General features: G+C 34.8%; 1 protein-coding gene across 2 annotated transcripts in view; it reads right to left on the bottom strand.

The window, feature by feature from the left end:
• Positions 1–160: 160 nt before the first annotated feature.
• LOC126887830 (protein yellow-like) overlaps positions 161–19,117 on the bottom strand; it is a 127,134-nt gene continuing 108,177 nt past the window's right edge. For both annotated transcript variants that reach the window (XM_050655698.1, XM_050655699.1), the window contains one exon: positions 161–493. In XM_050655698.1, coding sequence (XP_050511655.1) covers positions 248–493 — 246 coding nt within the window. In that variant the 3' untranslated portion in view covers positions 161–247. The remainder of the gene's footprint in view (positions 494–19,117) is intronic.

Below are 19,117 nucleotides of genomic sequence, written 5' to 3' on the forward strand. Positions count from 1 at the left end.
TATTTTGCCTAGAACTTATCGAAAAGGATATATCCCTGGATGATGTCAAAATAGTGATACATTATACCAGAATTTTCTTAAAACTGGAGACCAAGAGATTTCAGATGAGTTGATTTTACCTTTGTTTTTTATAGGTAGTTTACAGGACAAAAACAGTACATTCAGTCTTAAAAATCTTTATTTTACTTCATACAGAAATTTGTCTATGAGTAAGTATATTGTAAAATTACTACCTAGGTGCACCATATTATGTAATAAATTCGTTGTATTCTTCTGCTTTTTGTATGTCAAAGGTTCTTTGTGATCCTTTGGACCCGTGACTGGGATCCACAATATAGCCAAGGCCACAGGATGTCCCTGGTATTAAATGTTTAGTTTTTACTGCCAATATTCGAAAGTTAATTTCATTTGGATTTAGCGTATCTGTAATAACTTTTTGAAATCGAGAAGTTAGGATCCATAATTCGTCATCGCCATGTTCACTTTTCACAACCTAAAACAAAAAGAGATAAGATGGTCATGTAATATAAAAAGAGATGTTTCTAGAAACTTTTTATTTTAATTTTTTGCAAGACAAACGTGTTTGATCAAAAACTTCAATCAACTTAAGTTAGTTAAACTATAGTCTAAGACCTGGGAGCGGATTTTGTGCGTGATAAGTAATATGGAAAAACTATACGGGGATATGTTAAATTAGTTGTGTACATGACTTTCCCCAACGGCCGGAAACCAGAGTGGGGGACGAGGGTAGTTGTAAGGGGTCAAAGTCGCGGTGTTTATTATTTTTTTTTGTGACGCTCATGATCGAGATAGTGCACCAAAATTTGGGAATAAGTAGGCCATGACGTAACTAAGTAAAATCTCTAGGGGCGGAACGCTGCGTGGCCGACAAGGGGTGGGAGTATGGGTAAATATAAAAAATATAAGGGGTTTTTTGCGACGTTTGTGATTGAGATAGTGCACCAAAATTTGGGAATAAGTAGACCATGACATAACTAAGTAAAACCCCCAGAGGCGGAAACCAGAGTGGGGGACGAGGGTATTTATAATTGGTAAAATTCGCGGTTTCTTTTATTTTTTTTGTGACGCTCATGATGGAGATAGTGCACCAACATTTAGGAATAAGTAGGTCATGACATTTCTAAGTAAAATCTCTAGGGGCGGAACGCTGTGTTGCCGACAAAGGGATGGGGGTAGGGGTAAATATAAAAAATATAAGGGGTTTTTTGCGACGTTCATGACTAAAATAGTGCACCAAAATTTGGGAATATGTAAACCATGACATAGCTAAGTAAAATCCCCAGAGCCGGAAACGAGAGTGAGGGACGAGGGTAGTTATAAGGGGTCAAAGTCGCGGTTTTTATTTTTTTTGTGACGCTCATAATGGAGATAGTGCACCAAAATTTTGGAGTAAGTAGGTCATGACGTAACTAAGTATAATCTCCAGGGGCGGAACGCTGCTTGGGGTACAAAGTTGTGGTAGGCAGGGGTAAATATAAAAAATATAAGGGGTTTTTGCGACGTTCGTGATTGAGATAGTGCACCAAAATTTGGGAATAAGTAGACCATGACATAACTAAGTAAAATTCCCAGAGGCGGAATGTTATCCTAGTTACGTCATGATCTACATGCTCCCAAATTTTGATTCACTATCTCGATCGCGAACGTCACAAAAAATCCCTTATAATTTTTATATTCACCCCTGCCCCACCCGCTTGTCGGCCACGCAGCGTGCCATCCCTTGAGATTTTCCTTAGTTACGTCATGACCTACTTGTTCCCAAATTTTGGTGCACTGTCTCGATATCATGAGCGTCACAAAAAAAAAATAATAAAAACGGCGATTTTGACCACTTATAACTACCCTCGTACCCACTCTGATTTCCGGCTATGGAGATTTTACTTAGATATCTCATGGTCTACTTATTCCCAAATTTTGGTGCACTATCTCAATCACGAACGTCGCAAAAACTCCTTACATTTTTTATATTCACCTCTGACCCACTCCTTTGTCGGCCACGCAGCGTGCCAGCCCTGGATATTTTACTTAGTTACGTCATGTCCTACTTATTCTCAAATTTTGGTGCACTATCTCGATCATGAACGTCACAAAAAAAAATAATAAAAACTATGACCCCTTATAACTACCCTCGTCCTCACTCGGGTTTCCGGCTCTGGGAATTTTAATTAGTTATGTCACGGTCTACTTATTCCCAAATTTTGGTACACTATCTCGGTCATAAGCGCCAAAAAAAATAATAAAAACGGCGATTTTGACCCCTTATAACTACCCTCGTCCCGCGCTCTGGTTTCGGCTCTGGGGATTTTACTTAGATATGTCATGGTCTACTTATTCCCAAGTTTTGGTGCACTATCTCAATCATGAACGTCGGAGAAAACCCTTTATATTTTTGATATTCACCCCTACCCTCACCCCTTTGTCGGCCACGCAGCGTTCCGCCCCTAGAGATTTTACTTAGTTACGTCATGACCTACTTTGACTCCTTATAACTACCCTCGTCCCATACTCTGGTTTCCGGCCGTTGGGGAAAGTCATGTACACAACTAATTCAACATATCGCCGTATACTTTTTCCATATTACTTATCACGCACAAAATCCGCTTCTATTTCTCCGACTATAGTCGGTAATTAAAATCTGTATGTGTGTCTAGTTTTGAGGAACTACAAACCATGCTAACCGAACTAGCAAATGAATCCGAACAAATAGGTCTAAAAATGAATTTTGCCAAAACAAAAACAATGACAAACACACAAGACAATAGAAACGTAATACTAAACGACACCACAATAGAAGCGGTTAATGATTATATATATTTGGGACAGATTATAAAAATAAATAAGGAAAACCAAACAGCGGAGGTAAAAAGAAGGGTCAGATTAGCCTGGGCAGGATTTGGAAAATTAAAATGGGTCCTAAAGAATAAAAAAATACAACAATACTTAAAAACACGAGTGTTTGACCAGTGCATACTCCCAATTCTCACATACGCATGCCAAACATGGACCTTTACCAAGGCAAACATGGATAAAATAATAAAGACACAAAGAGCCATGGAGAGAGCAATGTTAGGAGTAAAATTGACAGACAAAAAGCAAAACAACTGGATCAGAAATAGAACAAAAGTCGAACACGCAGGTCAACATATAACCAGGCTAAAATGGAGCTTCGCAGGTCATAACGCTAGACAAACGGACAATAGGTGGAATAGCACGATACAACAATGGAGACCATGGACAGGAAAGAGAGCAAGAGGGCGACCCCAGATGAGATGGGGAGACGACATTAAAAAGATAGGAGGAACGCACTGGAAACAGAAAGCACTAAACAGAAGCGAATGGAGGAAACTGGGGGAAGCCTATGTTCAGAATTGGACGAATTAAAGGGCAAAAGAAGAAGAAGAAGAAGATGTGTGTCGGTATAATTATTAATATTTTGATTATGGGACCGTTTGGGCCTTACACTGTAGTGAATTGTAAGGATATCTTTTTTAATGATAATAAATATAATCTTATTTTTTTGCAGACGTCCATCAAGGAAACTTTGTCCGTAACGGGACGAAGATGGAATTACATTTTATTTTATTTTATTTTTCAACTGTATATAAATATCCTAAATATATTTACTTTATAATTAACATGTGTTTTACTGAGTCTGTCGTCCTGAAAGAGCTACTTATCACAGGACTACAAATATGAACGTTAATAAAACCAAGTTTATGATTATTTCTAAGCAACATACAGTAGGAAGGCTAGATGTCGAGGGAAAACAAGTAGAAAGAGTAAATAACTACAAATATCTGGGAATCTGGGTAAATGAAAACAATGATCAAGGTAGAGAAATCATGACTCGCATTGAAATTGCAAGGTAATATTATAATGAAAGATGTAGCCAACCGTAGTTGCAAGCGATCCCGACAATCACGAATAGCCGCTTTAGTAGACATACTTTCAGGGCCCCCGCTACCATATGTGCAAAGTGTGCAATGCACACGGGCGCCATCCTTTAGGGGCACAAAAACAGAGGGTCAAAAATTGCAAAAGTATTTACAAAAAAAATCAAAAAGGAAAAATTAATTTTAAAACAAAAATTGAGAAATTAAATAGTTCAGTTTTACTTTGTTTGGATAACATATGGCATTATTAGTCTCTCTATAGATATAAAATAAAAAATCCGGCTATAAAAATAACAAACACCCATTCTGTAGATAACAAATACCTAATTATACCCTGATTTCGTGGAAAAATTCCAGACGTAGTGCAATAGTCTGTAGGCGGTAATTCTATCTCATCGATAAGCGAACGATTATGTGGCGCTCAAATGATAATTCGACAAGATTTAAAAATCGCATACCTATCAAATAACTAATTAGACCGAGCTCTATCGTCGCCCCCGTTAGCGAAATTATTCCGATTCGATGTTTTGCACAAACTTACCCAAAAAGAGGTTTTTATAACAAATCCACAGGGTGGCAGGCGTTGCCGTGGTTGAAAAATTGTTAAAACAAATTCACAAAAATAATGTTTTCATTTCGAACAAAATTTTTTTAGATAAATTGGCTTATTCTGAGCGAAAAAGGTCTCTTGTCATTTTTTTCTAAAATTGATTGTTGTCGAGTTATATGCGATTAAATATTTGAAAAATGCGAAAATGGCTATTTTCAAGACTTAATAACTCGATTAAAAATTATAATTATGAAAGTCAAAAAGTGAATTATAAAGTGAAATGAAAGTTTAAAACCCTCCATGAAGATCCTGAAGAAATGTTTGTCATTATTTTATTATAAAGCTGTCGTTTTTAATTATTAACAGTTAACGCTATAAGTAATAAGTAGTCCAGGCTGTATCGTTGCCCACGTTAGCGAAATTATTTCGGTTAGATTTTTTGCAAAAAACTTACATAAAAAGACGTTCTTATAAAAAATTCTGAGGGTTCCAGGCGGTACCTTGGTCGAAAAATTGTTTAAACAATTTTATCTAGGTACTCTCTGCCATATTATGTATAGTTTGTGAAAACTCTCATTATAGATAGCATTGCGTGAAGGGTTTAAAGTGTGCGTGAAGTAACAATGTATTTTAAATGGGATTTACTTTTTCGCACACTTTCAATGGGTTTTTCGCGTCTAAATATCGCGTGCGTTCGCAAAAATTATTATACTTCACGAACTGTTTCATAATTATTTATTTTTCAACAAATTCACAAAAATACTGTAATAAATTTTTTAGATAATTTGGGTCATTCTGAACAAAAAAGGTCTCTTGTCATTTTTTCTCTAAAATTGATTGTTTTCGAGTTATATGGCTATTTTAGCATTTTTCAAATCTTAAATCGCGTATAACTCGAGAACAATCAATTTTAGAGAAAAATGACAAGGGACCTTTTTTTTACTCAGAATGACCCAATAGACCTGGATCCCGCGTACCAAAAAAAGTTGATTAAAGCTGAAAATTTGTTAATAGTTTAACGGTGTCTAGTTGGATAAACTTTGATGTATGGGGACACTGGAGCAAGGAAAGTTTAAAATGTGGAACAGGTTAAACATTTGAAACGCCAGACTACGAAAACGTCATATGTATTTTGTCGGACAGAATTTCCAATTGATTTGTTACCCATTCATTAAAATCTCATGCACAAATCAGACTGGTATTTATCACCAACTGGGCATTTTAATAAGTCCGACACGTTGAACATGTTAAATGACAGGAATTATGTTGGTGATAAATAGCAGTCTGATTTTTGCATGAGAGTTTAATGAAAGGGCAACAAATCAATTGGAAGTTCTGTCCGACAAAATACATGGGACGTTTTCATAGTCTGATGTTCCAAATTTTTAACCTGTTCCTCAATTAAAACATCCCCTGTTCCAGTGTTCCCGTTAGCTATTAACAAATTTTCAGCTTGCTATTAATCAACTTTTTTTGGTACGCCAGATTCAGGCCTACAAGTTATCTAAAAAAAATTTGTTCGAAATGAATTTTCTTTTTTGTAAATTTGTTAAAAAAAAATGTTTAAACAATGTTTCGACTACAGCACCGCCTGGCACCCTGTGGATTTGTTATAAGGGACCTCTTTTTGAGTAAGTTTGTGCAAAAAATCGAATCGGAATAATTTCGCCAACGGGGGCGACGATACAGACCCGTCTAAATGGACAAAATTTGAAAATCGCGGTACTCTGGGTTCGTCATCCACAAAAAGGTGGGATGTTGTGGGTGGGGTGAGAAAAGATGTTTTTGTGTTAAGTTTAAACCCTCTAAGTGTGACAAGATGGTCCAGCCGAATTTATTCAATAAAGCCGCTTAAACCTTATTCAATTAAGGTTTGCTACGGTGTTATTTGTACCTATTTTGCTTTATTTAAAGCACCTACCTACCTACTTTCAAAAAAATAAATAAAAAACATTATTAAGATGCCCTACGGGGCACCAAAATCCTTTTTTGCACACAGGCGCCAGTAGTTCTTACGGGGGCCCTGCATACTTTTTGAATAGACAATTATTTTCCCAGTTCTATGTACGCGATCAAACGTGTACATTCTCAAACCAGGAAAAGTAAAAATTTTAATAAGAAAGGACCCCGCAACACTCCTTATGGAAAAGTGTTCCCGGTCAAATTTAACGAAACTTTGGTCAATGATAGTCCTCGGTGAGTAGATTAAAAAAGTCCATGGCACCTAGGTCTGAAAAACTATTATTCTCGAGCTACAGCCTTCTGAAGTTCTTAAAGTCAGGTACTCGGTTTACGTTAAGTGCACTAATTTACGGTCAAGTGAATGAAAAAATATCTATTACTGAAAGAAAACAGACTCATTAACTTCATGCATAATTGCGTGTTTCATATGAATTCTGGTCAACAATAAATGCATTATATTTTAGTCTTCAGAAAACCTCCGAAAACTCCCCAGAAAACTGAAGAAGTGCGATAAAAAATGTGCTGCTAAAGTGACATAACAATTATCACGTTTTTATGAATGCTTAACACTTATCTAATACAGTCAAACCCGCTTATTGGAATAGCCTTCGTGCCAAGCAAAAATATTCCAATCATTAACCTAATAACCAATCATTGATGGCTAGTAGAAATAAGTGAACCTACTGACTATACATAATAATAGTAATACCTACATACTACGTACCTACATTTACATTTACATACATATGTTTAAGTATTATGGTTTTAGGCTTTTTATGTCAATAATACAGTCGTGTAACTTATTTTATTAAAAAACCAAATTACATTTTCTGTGCATGCATCCACTATTAAGCATGAAATGTGTGCAATATGTAAATATTCTGGGTCTCTCATTGTATGTATTCTCTTATTTAAAATGCATACACCAGACTAACTTCTTAGTTTTTCTTAAAGAGTCTCTGTTAGACAAATTAGAAAAATATACATTTAATTGGCCCTCCAGAAAACTTATAATATTACAAGTGGTTAAGACTTGCCGAATTGGATGGAATATCCACAACATCGAAAAAATCTTCATCTTTTTCTCATCTTTCGCTTTAATATTGAGCTGGGTGGTTTCATTGTTTTGCTCTAAATATTCTGTATCATCGAAAACAATCAATTACCGTCAAAAGAAACAAATTTTAAAAATTTTCGGTTCTTCATGTTATCGAGGTCTGGGTTTTAAGGTGAATAATTGGCATGGCAGGCAAAAATGAATTTAAACTCGTCAGGTTTATGAACAGTGTGGTTATCTATCAACAACTACAGAACGTTTCTATTGTCTGCTATTTCCTCGTTGAAGTCAATAAACCATTAACCAATAAAATTTATAACTGCAACGATGTGCGTGTCAATAGAAATTTTTAGAAAAGTAAAAAGCATTTTATAGAAGTATTTTTATGGTCTGTTGGATATTTCGGAGAAGGGTCAAACTGGTGCGGTGCGTAATAAAGTAGTTATTACCTGAAAGACCAAATAAACCAGACATAATTTCAATTTTTAGGAAATTATACATGAAAAGTTGTTCGTCTATTTGAAAAATAAATTCTAATAAGCAATATTATGTCTTTAAACCCAATTCCTATAAGCGGATAAATTTATTAAGGATTGAATGGAAACGTTTTGGGACCTCAAATTTCTCTTCCTTAAACCGGGATATTCCTATAACCGGTACTCCAATAAGCGGGTTCGACTGTACCAACATAGCTGCAGTTCCACCTTATCTTTAGAAAACAACCGAATAGTGGCGGATTTAGGGAGATATAGGGGAATTTCCCCCGTAACACGGTCCAGAATTACAGAAAAAATGAAAAAATTAGAAAAAATTAGAAAAGACGTCCAAGGTGGCAGAGTCGAAACGTCAATAAAATCATTTTTTAAGTTAAATTGTGGCTACTTTCCTATTTAGAATAATAAATTTCATAAATGCCACAAATAAATAGCTTCAGAATAATAAAAAGCAAAACTTGTTCACTTGTTGAAATAATATTTAAATGGGGTTGATGGGGTTGAATTTGTCTGTCTGTTGTAAGTTGCATGTAAGCTTGTAAGCATGTAAGCAACATACATATTTCAACGTGTAATAATCATATTATGAATTTGTCTGTCTGTTGTAAGTTGCATGTAAGCTTGTAAGCATGTAAGCAACATACATATTTCAACGTGTAATAATCATAATATGATTATTACACGTTGAAATATGTATGTTGCTTACATGCTTACAAGCTTACATGCAACTTACAACAGACAGACAAATTCAACCCCATTAACTCGACAGTTAGGAAAGTAAAGGAAACTTATTGCACATGTTATTACCTATGTCTTTATGTAGTTTGGGTTTATATATTTTATATATTTTGAGGTTGGTGTTTTATTGGAAGTCGCCCCCTGCCCCAAGGCAAGTGTTCCGCCATTGGTACTAAAGTATCCTGATAGGTCGTTAGTTAACACGACATAGGTATGATAAATCTAACCGAAATCAGCAAAATCTTACCGTACAGATAGTCGAAGATGACATAAACCCGATTTTTTCATAGAAGATTGTAATTAATATTTCGCGTCTACTACCATGTATTTACTTTGTTTTACTTTATCGTACTATATACGTAGTATAGTATAATAGATAAAGTTAAAGGATCGTGCAAAATTTTTTTTTCAGATTTCACTTTATTTCGGCCTTTTGAGTCCCCCTGAGTCTAAAAAGCAAATAAAAAAAACATGTCGGAAGTATGTACGTACGTATGTACGTAAATACATATGTCGCCACTGCGCAGCAAAAACTACCGGACCGATTTCGATGAAATTCGGTATGAATAAGTTTAAGAGAATTTTGTCGAGAAAGTAAGCTTTTAAAAAAACCTCTCAAAGGGGGGCCTAAATAGGGGGGTTATTTAGGGCCCATTTTTGCAAATTTTAACCGAAACGAATGGAATTTAACTCAAAGTTAGCTCATCGATAGGTAAATACAAATACGGAATTTGACATTTCCAACCGCCCACCCGACACATTTCCCTACCTATCTAAAAACTTGTTTAAGATAAGTGTAATTTGAAAATACCGTTATATAGCCTAAAGATGGGGGTATAAGAAGAATGTTATCGTTTTCCAGAAAAAGTTATGGGTTGCCTATTTTTAAGGGGTCAAAATTTGACATAAATTTGAACCAGATTGTCTCAAAAATGGCTCCAAGGAATTTGTTTATTTCTTGATATATTTTTGATATCCTATCGGTAAATTGAATGACATTAGCCAGATTTCTTAACTCCCCATATGACGGGAGGCATATTTACAGATGCTTGCGTGTGTAGACACCAGGGTGTTGAAATCAGTTAGGGTTTGGAAAAACAGTACATTTACACATGCTAGCGCGTGTTGACACCACGGTGTTGAAATCAGTTAGGGTTTGGAAAAACAGTACGTTTACAGACGCTAGCGTGTGTTGACACTAGGGTGTTGAAATCAGTTAGGGTTTGGAAAAATAGTACAGTTACAAATACTAGCAGATTTGGACACCAGAGTGTTGAATCCAGCTAGCTTTTTTAGTAAATAATATACATGCATAAATGCTAACGGCTATTGACTTTGATTTTATATACCTACTGCTGTGAAAAAATATTTAAGTGATTTAGGTATTAGTAAATAATTAAACGTTGTTGGGATATAAACAATAATATATTAACACAAAAGAACAACATTTGCTTGAGGAATTTGTATAATTAAGTATTTAGATGGGAAATAAGCCACAATTAAATTAAATAATTTTATTAACGTTTCGATGCCCAAATCGGGTGTCGTTGTCAAAATAAAAAATACTACTACAGGGTGTTTGGTAAAGAATGTGCCATAGCTTAACCTCAGGTTCCTGAGGTTAAAATAGGCCGATTTAAGCTAACTTACCTTAGTACAAAGTTTATAATAACCGAGATACAGGGTGTCAAAGTTAAACTTTTTTTTTTTATTTATTATTGAATATTTCCTGACAGGCATGAGACATCAACACGAAATTTGGTATGTGGGGGTTTTTCGGGACGAGAAAACTAAATTCCCTACCAAAAGTTATGTGTTGCCCAGAGGGCGCCACATACGCCTTGCAGCACTCATTTAATACGTTCCATTTTTTTTATCCGTCACTCCGTATAATTTTGACATTAAAATTTGTATTCCCCTATTAGTTTTACTTAAAAAAGGTATACATCTTTCATCTCCCTTAACTCAACTATTTACGAGATAAACGCATTTTAAATCTGCGGTGCAACATAATTTTTAGCATAATATCATTGTAGTTACATCAGAAAAATAACTTAAAACCATAAAATTATCCAAAAATGTATCGCAAATTTCTTCAAATGAAATTTGCGATGCAATGCCATAAATTTGAGAACTGGCACAATTATTATGGTTTTAAGTTATTTTTCGGGTGTAACTACAATGAAATTATACTAAAACTTACTTACTTAGTCCTAAGCCTTTCTACCTTTAGGTGTAAGGCTGGTGGAGTTGAGTTTGGCATTGTAGTCTCCATGCTTTCCGATCTTGCGCTAGGTTTCTTGCACTTTCCAATGTCAATCCCTTCTTCTCGACTTCTTTCCTGATTTCATCTACCCACATAACTCTTGGTCTCCCTCTTTTGTTTTTCCCCTGCACTCTCGTTTCGAACACTCGTTTTGTTAGCCTCTCGTTCGACATTCTACACACGTGCCCGAACCATCTAAGTTGTCCTTCTACTATTTTTTCATTGATTGGTTCTAGTTTTAGGTTTTGTCTAATTGTTTCGTTTCGTATTTTGTCTGTCCTTTTTCTGTTTGCTATTTTCCTCAGGAACCTCATTTCCATAGCATTGACTCTGGATTTTTGTCTCCCCGTCAATGTCCATGTCTCGCTGCTATACATGATTGTTGGTCTAACTACTGATTTAACGACTGCCGTTTTTACTTTTTCCGGTATCCCTTTTTTCCCAAAAAATGTTGTTTTCATAGTGTTAAATAAGCTTCCTGTTCGTCCCATTCTCTCGTTTATTTCCATGTCTTGTTTACCATTTGATTCGATTATTACTCCTAGGTATTTAAAATATTCCACTTGCTCTAGTTGTTTCCCGTCTAATTCTATTGCGTGTGTCTTCCTCGTATTTGAAATTATCATTGTTTTTGTTTTCTCTGTATTAATTTTCATATTTATGTTTGATAGTTCTTCTTCTAGGATTTCAAGATTGTTCTGTAAGTCTTCTCTGTTTTCTGCTATCAATACCATGTCGTCTGCAAATAGTAGCTCCGATAGTTGAGTCTGTTTCATTTGCCAGTATCCTAATGTTAGTTTTCTCATTCTTCTCTTGGCTTTCTTTATCGCTTCATCCAGTACCACTGAGAATAGCAGTGGACTCAGCACGCATCCCTGTTTGACGCCTTGACTTGTAGAAAATTCTCTGGATTCCTCGTTATTGGTTCTTACTGTATTTGTATTATTTTTGTACATATCCTTTATTACTTCTATTATGTGTCTGTCGACTCCCCTTTCTGTTAGTGTCTTCCAAACGTCCTTTCTTCGGATTCTGTCAAACGCCTTTTCCAGGTCAATGAAGCACATATGTATCTCTCTATTTTTCTTGATTACCTTCTCACTTACTTGTCTTAATGTGAATATTAGGTCTTGCGTGCTTCTGTCCTTCCTGAATCCACACTGTGTGTCTTCCATAGTTGTTTCTATTTGTGTTTTTATTCTTGTCTCTAGTATTCTTGCTAATACCTTCCCAGGGATACTTGATATGGTGATACCTCGGTAATTATTACAGTTTCTCTTGTCTCCCTTTTTGTGTATTGGTAATATAATGTCTTTCTTCCAGTCCTTTGGTAATTCTGCTCTATTTATGATATCATTCATTAGTTCTTTCATGCTATCCATTCCCTCTGTCCCCATGAATTTTATCATTTCCGGGGTGATATGATCCTTGCCTGGTGCTTTGCCCAGTTTTACTCTTTCTATTGCTTTCTCTAATTCCTCTCTTGTTATGGATTCCACTTGTTGTTCTTCATTCCTTTCTTGTATCTCCCCTATGTTGTCCTTGTCTACATGAGTTAGCTCTTTGAAATGTTCTCTCCATCTTTCCATTATTTGTTTTTCTTCTGTTAGTACGTTTCCATTCTTGTCTTTTATATTCGGCATCGTGTGCTCTTTCTTTTGTCTGAGTTGTTTTAATGCGCCGTAGAAGAGTTTTTGGTTTTCCCTATAATTTTTTGTCATTTTTTGTCCAAATATCTCCCATGACCTTTCCTTTCCTGCTTTCACCGCTATTTTAACCTCTTTCCTTTTTTCTTTATATGCTTCGTAATCTTCCGGGTGTTTTGTGCTTAGGTATCTTTTCCATTTGTCTTTTTTGTTCTTTATTTTCTCTCGTATTTCTTCCGTCCACCATTCTGTTCTCCTCATGTTAGTGTTTGCTATTTTTGCTTTCCCGCAAGTTTCCTCAGCTGCTTTGATTATGCTGGTTTTTAGATATTCCCATTTTTTTTCTATATTTGTATTTTTTGCCCTACCTTTCAAAGTATTATCTAAGTTTTCTTGGAATTTCTTCTTATATATTTCCTCTTTTAATTTGTAACTTTTTATTTTTTCATTTACTACCTTTCTTCTCTTTTCTTCTTTTTCCTCTGTTGTTCTCATTCTCATTATTACTAGATGGTGGTCACTGCCAATCTCCGAGCCTCTTTTCACTTTCGTATCCTGTACTCTTTTCCATTTGTTGCTGCTTACCAAAAAGTAATCTATGATTGATTTTTCGTTTCTGCTGTCTTGTACTCTCGTGTATTTGTGTACTTCTTTATGTTTAAATTTTGTATTTGTTATAACTAGTTTATTCTCCATACATATTTCTATTATTCTTTCACCATTTCTGTTTAGCATTTCTTCTCCTTCTTTTCCCATGCACTCCTCTATTCCGCTGTTGTTGTTTCCGACTCTACCGTTTAGATCTCCCATTACAATTATGTTTTCTTCCCCATTATCAATTTGCATTTGGAGCTCCTCGAAAAATTTATCTTTCTCTTCCTTTCTTGCATCTTCATTTACTCCGTAGGCTGTTATTATTGTCCATATTTCTTCGTCCATCAGTTTAATTTTCACCGATAATATTCTCTGGTTAACATATGTTTCTTCTATAACGTGTTGTAGTCTATTCGGTGCAATTATTATCCCGACTCCTTCTTTTGCTCTCTCTTTTGTATCCGCTCCTACCCAAAGTAACCAATATCCTTTGTGTATTTTCTTAAGACCTTTTCCTTTCATCTTCGTTTCTGTTATTCCTAGTATTTCTATTTTTTGTCTTATCATATCTTCTACCAGTTCTTCCTCTTTTCCATTGATGCTTCTCACATTCCATGTTCCCATTTTTATCTCTCCTTTTTTCTGCAATCTAGCTTTCCCCTTTTTCCTATTTTCATCCTTGTTTACCTTTGCATCATCTTTTTCCCTATCGCTTTTCCCATTCATTGCCTTGGTTGTCATTGTTGTGGGTCCGGTCTCATTATTTTCTTTTAGTTTTTTGAAGTCCCTTCCCCGATATTTCTGTGAGTTAGTATAAGTTTCTCTTTATTATGGTCCCATTTCCACTCCTTTCCATTAATCTCCAGTTTCATATATCCTATCTTCGTAGTATTACCTTTGTCTTTTTCTTCTTTTGCCATTTTCCTAATTTTTGCTTGTATTTCCCTTTCCTTTCTTGTTAAATCTGATTCTATATACACCTTTTGTCCCTGTAGATTTTTCAGTTTTCCTTTGTTTTTTAGTACACTCATCTTATCCGTTAGGTTTTCCATTTCTGCTACAAAGATTTGGTCGCCGATCTTCACCGCTCCTCTCAGTCTGACCTCTAATTTCAGATTTCTTCCTATGAAGTGTTCTACTGACTCCTTTACAGGCTTTCCGTCGGTAGCATCTAGTGTTAGGCCTTTTAATACTATATTATTTCTCCGTCTATCTTTTTCCAATTGTTCTATTCTATTGTTTGCCATTTTTAAACCTTCTTCCAATTTTTCGTTTTTTTCTTTCAGCTCCTTAATATATTCCATCGTTTCTTTTTGGTCTTTCCGTATGGTTCTTATTTCTGCCATCATTTCATCATTTTTCCACATAACTTCCCGCATCATTTTTATCATCTCTTCATTTGTGTCGTTGCTTTTATTCGGTGTTCGTCTCGTCAGGTTACTCTTTTCAAAATATAATTTATCTTCTTTATATTTTTTCTTCTTAGATTCTTCGTCGCCACTATCAGATAGTTCTTCATTCTTTCTATAGGTTTCCTTTCGGATTGTTCCTGTTCCGCCACTGGCCATTTTAAATTAAATGTTAACCTCAGCACTAATATAAATATTATTATTATACACTTAGAAGTTTATTTTTATTTCGCAAAAATGATGGTGTATCGCAGATTTAAAATGCGTTTATCTCGAAAACCGTTGAGTTTAGAGAGATGAAAGAAGTATAGCTTTTTTAAATAAAACTAATAGGAGAATAAAAATTTTAATGTCAAAATTATACAGAGTGAGGGATAAAAAAAATTTAACGTAATAAATAAGTTCTGAAAGGCGTATGTGGCGCCCTCTGGGCAATATATAATTTTTGGTAGGGAATTTAGTTTTCTCGGCCCAAAAATCCCCACATACCAAATTTCATGTTGTTATCTCCTATCTGTCAGGAAAGATTCAAAAATAAATAAAAAAAAAAGTTTAATTTTGACACCCTGTATCTCGGTTATTATAAACTTTGTACTAAGGTAAGTTAGCTTAAATCGGCCTATTTTAACCTCGGGAACCTGAGGTTAAGCTATGGCCCATTCTTTACCAAACACCCTGTACATTAAACAAAAATGTTGTTGCTTAGTAAAAAATTCTACTAATAATTTTTTTAATCTGACTCATTTATATTGGCAATTCATACATATATTATACATTTTAAAGTATTTTTTACTAAACAACAACATTTTTGTTTAATTTAGTAGTACGTATTTTGTATTTTCACAACGACATCCGATTTGGGCGTCGAACCGTTAATAAAATTATTTTTTTTAAAGACGAAGCAAGTTTTCAATCCTAATAGCAAATAATTAATATTGAAAAATATCAAAAATTACTAAAAGATTTTTAAATTGAAAACTTACTGGTACATCCAGTACAATATTAATTGTACTGGATATTTTTCAATATTAATTATTTGCTATTAGGATTGAAAACTTGCTTCGTCTTTGTACGGCCAGATGGCGCTAGCCACCCATTACCATTATTTTGGCTGCAATATTTGGGAAAACATTTCGATGCAATTTAATTGGATTAAGGAGAACAGTGCCTACGTTCCTTCTGATGACGCTCCAATAAGAGCAGAAAACTGCAGTTAAAGGGACTGGCTGCACTCCTTATTCTAATTAAAAAGTAAGATTGTTTTTCCTTCGTATTGCAGCCGAATAAATAAAAATGGTACACACACATTTTTATTTTATTTTTTTTAATTTAATTGTGGCTTATTTCCCATCTAAATAGTTAATTATAAAAATGCCACAAGTACATAGCTTCAGAACAACATTATTTTTTATGTTGTTTTTTGTGTTAATATATTATTGTTTATATCCCAACAACGTTTAATTATTTATTAATACCTAAATTACTTAAATATTTTTCCACAACAGTAGGTATATAAAATCAAAGTCAATAGCCGTTAGCATCTATGCATGTATAACCACTAAAAAAGCTAGCTGGTTTCAACACTCTGGTGTCCAAATCTGTTAGTATTTGTAAATGTACTGTTTTTACAAACCCTAACTGATTTCAACACCCTAGTGTCAACACACGCTAGCGTCTGTACACGTACTGTGTTTCCAAACCCTAACTGGTTTCAACACCGTGGTGTCATCACGCGCTAGCATCTGTAAATGTACCGTTTCTCCAAACCCTAACTGATTTCAACACCCTGGTGTCTACACACGCAAGCATCTGTAAATATGCTGACGGGAGGTATGAATTTTCTATTAAAAAATATTGGAGTGCCCGTAACTTCCTTTGTAATAGAAACTAGAATTTGAAATTTTGTAGACGTATATGGTACTTTATTATCTATTATCACCATAAATTTTACACAAAATGTGGCTTCCGGTTGAACCGGAAATGAAAAAAAATCTTAAGTTTTTCAGATATATAGTATATTTTGACATATTTTGAAATAATGCAAAATTACCTTTCAAATGATATAAAACTCGTTGCTATAGCTCAAAAACTCGAAAAGTTACAGTAAATAGAAATTTTGCTATAATCTTGTGTGTGTCCTCTCTCACGAGATCATAGCAGAATTCCATCCTACTACATCGATGTACTAGATATTTTCACAGTAAGTAGGGAATAGCTCAAGAAACAAAATCTACCCTATATACTATGGCGCTTTTATCTTGGGGCGGTTCCCACCCCTTCAAGGGGGTGGAAAATTTGTTGGTCAAAATAAGCACGGAAGTGGCAAGAGAACCTATTTCTAAACAAAAACTGGTCCATACTTTTTTTTGAGAACTCAATACTTTTTGAGTTATGCGTAGTTGAAAATTGGCATTTTCATTGAAAAGTGACACCTCTTCGGACGGTTTTTTGTGGATACCTTAAAAACTATGCATCGAACTAAAAACACTATATAAAACATTTTTTAGATTATAAATAACAAAGAGATTCGTTCCTTCGTAATTGTGCTATTTATAATACTAAAAGAGATATGGTAGGTGAAAAGAGTTTGTTTTTTGGTGCATGTTCAATTTGGTGTATTCAACTTGAAATAACAAAGGATCGGTAGGTTTAGGTGTATAATGCTACCAACGCCTTTTGTAGTGTTTGAAAAGGCCTTTAAAACGAGCACCATTAAATTCCGGTTACATTCAAACTAAGCGAGATATGGTGCAAAAAAATATATGACTAATGTACTTAAAGGAAAAATGAAAAGTACATACATTTAACCCCTCATCCACCAGAATTTAAATGCATTGTTTTTCTTCTGCAATACCTTTTAATATAGTGTTATTTCTACTTTCAAAAAGTTGAACGGGTTTAAAATGAATGGTTTTTGTAAAAAATGTAAATAAATTATAGAATGCATTTCTAAATTTTCTTAAAAATCTTCTTTTTCTCCATGTAATTCGAAAATAAAAATGTTCCACCCCGAGAAGTAGTGGGAACCGCCCCCATGATAAAAGCGCTATACTATATAGGATTGACTTTGAATCAGGAGATTGGGTTACTCCCAAAATTTCATTAAAATCCATGCAGTAGGATAGAATTCGGAGGTAATATCTTGTTCTTAATCTCGCGCATTGACTGGCGTAATAGAAATAGAGTGAAATGCAAATATTGTAAACTATTAATTTCTCAGAAAAATCAACTAATTTGAAATGAAAGCATGACTATAATATTCTATTGATTTATGCAATAATCTGTACATCTATAGTGTGACCCTGAGATATGGCATCGAACATTTTCTCAAATGTAGGAATTAATGATGCGTAGAACCATAAAATATTTTCAGGTGTTTCTAAAATATCAAAATAACGAGTAACTTTGCTATTTTTATACAATGCCAGGTAACTAGTACGATAACGATAATAGATAGGTACGATAAAGTTCTCGGGCGGCCCTTCCGTCTAGCGTTTTTTCTTTTCGTATTGAAATTAAGTCCATTTTCTCTACTCATATCTGATATGCTGGAGATTATTTCTTGCAAATCATCTAAGATATTTGCAAAAACTACTGCTTTGTCGGCATATCTAATTATTGTTAGAGGCGCTCTATTCTGCATGCGTGAAAACGTAAGATGTCTTGTTCTGCTCTAGCAAAACTTATTTTGGTAGTTCCTCAATTTTCTGAAGGCGCTTCAGTAGCAGTGGCGGAACATTTGCCTTGGGAAAGGGGGCGACTTCCAATAAAATGTTCCGCCATTGCTACTGAAGCGCCTTCAGAAAATTGAGGAACAACCACAATAAGTGCTGCTAGAGCAGAACAAGACATCTCACGTTTTTACGCATGCAGAATAGAATGCCTCTAAAAATCATTAGATATGCCGACGAAGCAGTAGTTTTTGCAAACACAGTCGAACCCGCTTATTGGAATAGCCTTCGTGCCAAGCAAAAGTATTCCTATAACCGGGATATTCTAATAACCGATCACTGGTGGCTATTAGAAACGTTTCTGGTCCTCAAATTTCTATTCCTTAAACCGGGATATTCCTTTAAACGGTATTCTAATAAGCGGGTTCGACGCTTAGATGATTTTCAATGAATAATCTCCAGCATATCAGATGTGAGTAGAGAAAATGGACTTGGTCTCAATACGAAAAGGAAAAACAAAGTAAATACATGGTAGTAGGTTAACGCGAAATATTAATTACCTATGGAAAAATCGGGTTTATGTCATCTTCGACTATCTGCACGTTAAGATTTTGCTGATTTTGGTTAGATGCATCATATGTCGTGTTAACTAACGACCTATCAGGATACTTCAGTAACAATGGCGGAACATTTGCCTTGGGGAGGGGGGCGACTTCCAATAAAATACCAACCCCAAAATATATAAAATAGATAAACTCAAACAACATAAAAGACATAGGTAGTAACACGTGCAATAAGTTCCCTTTATTTTCCTAA

This window comes from Diabrotica virgifera, chromosome 7, assembly GCF_917563875.1.
Source record: "Diabrotica virgifera virgifera chromosome 7, PGI_DIABVI_V3a".
In the NCBI taxonomy this organism is placed as follows: Eukaryota; Metazoa; Arthropoda; class Insecta; order Coleoptera; family Chrysomelidae; genus Diabrotica; species Diabrotica virgifera.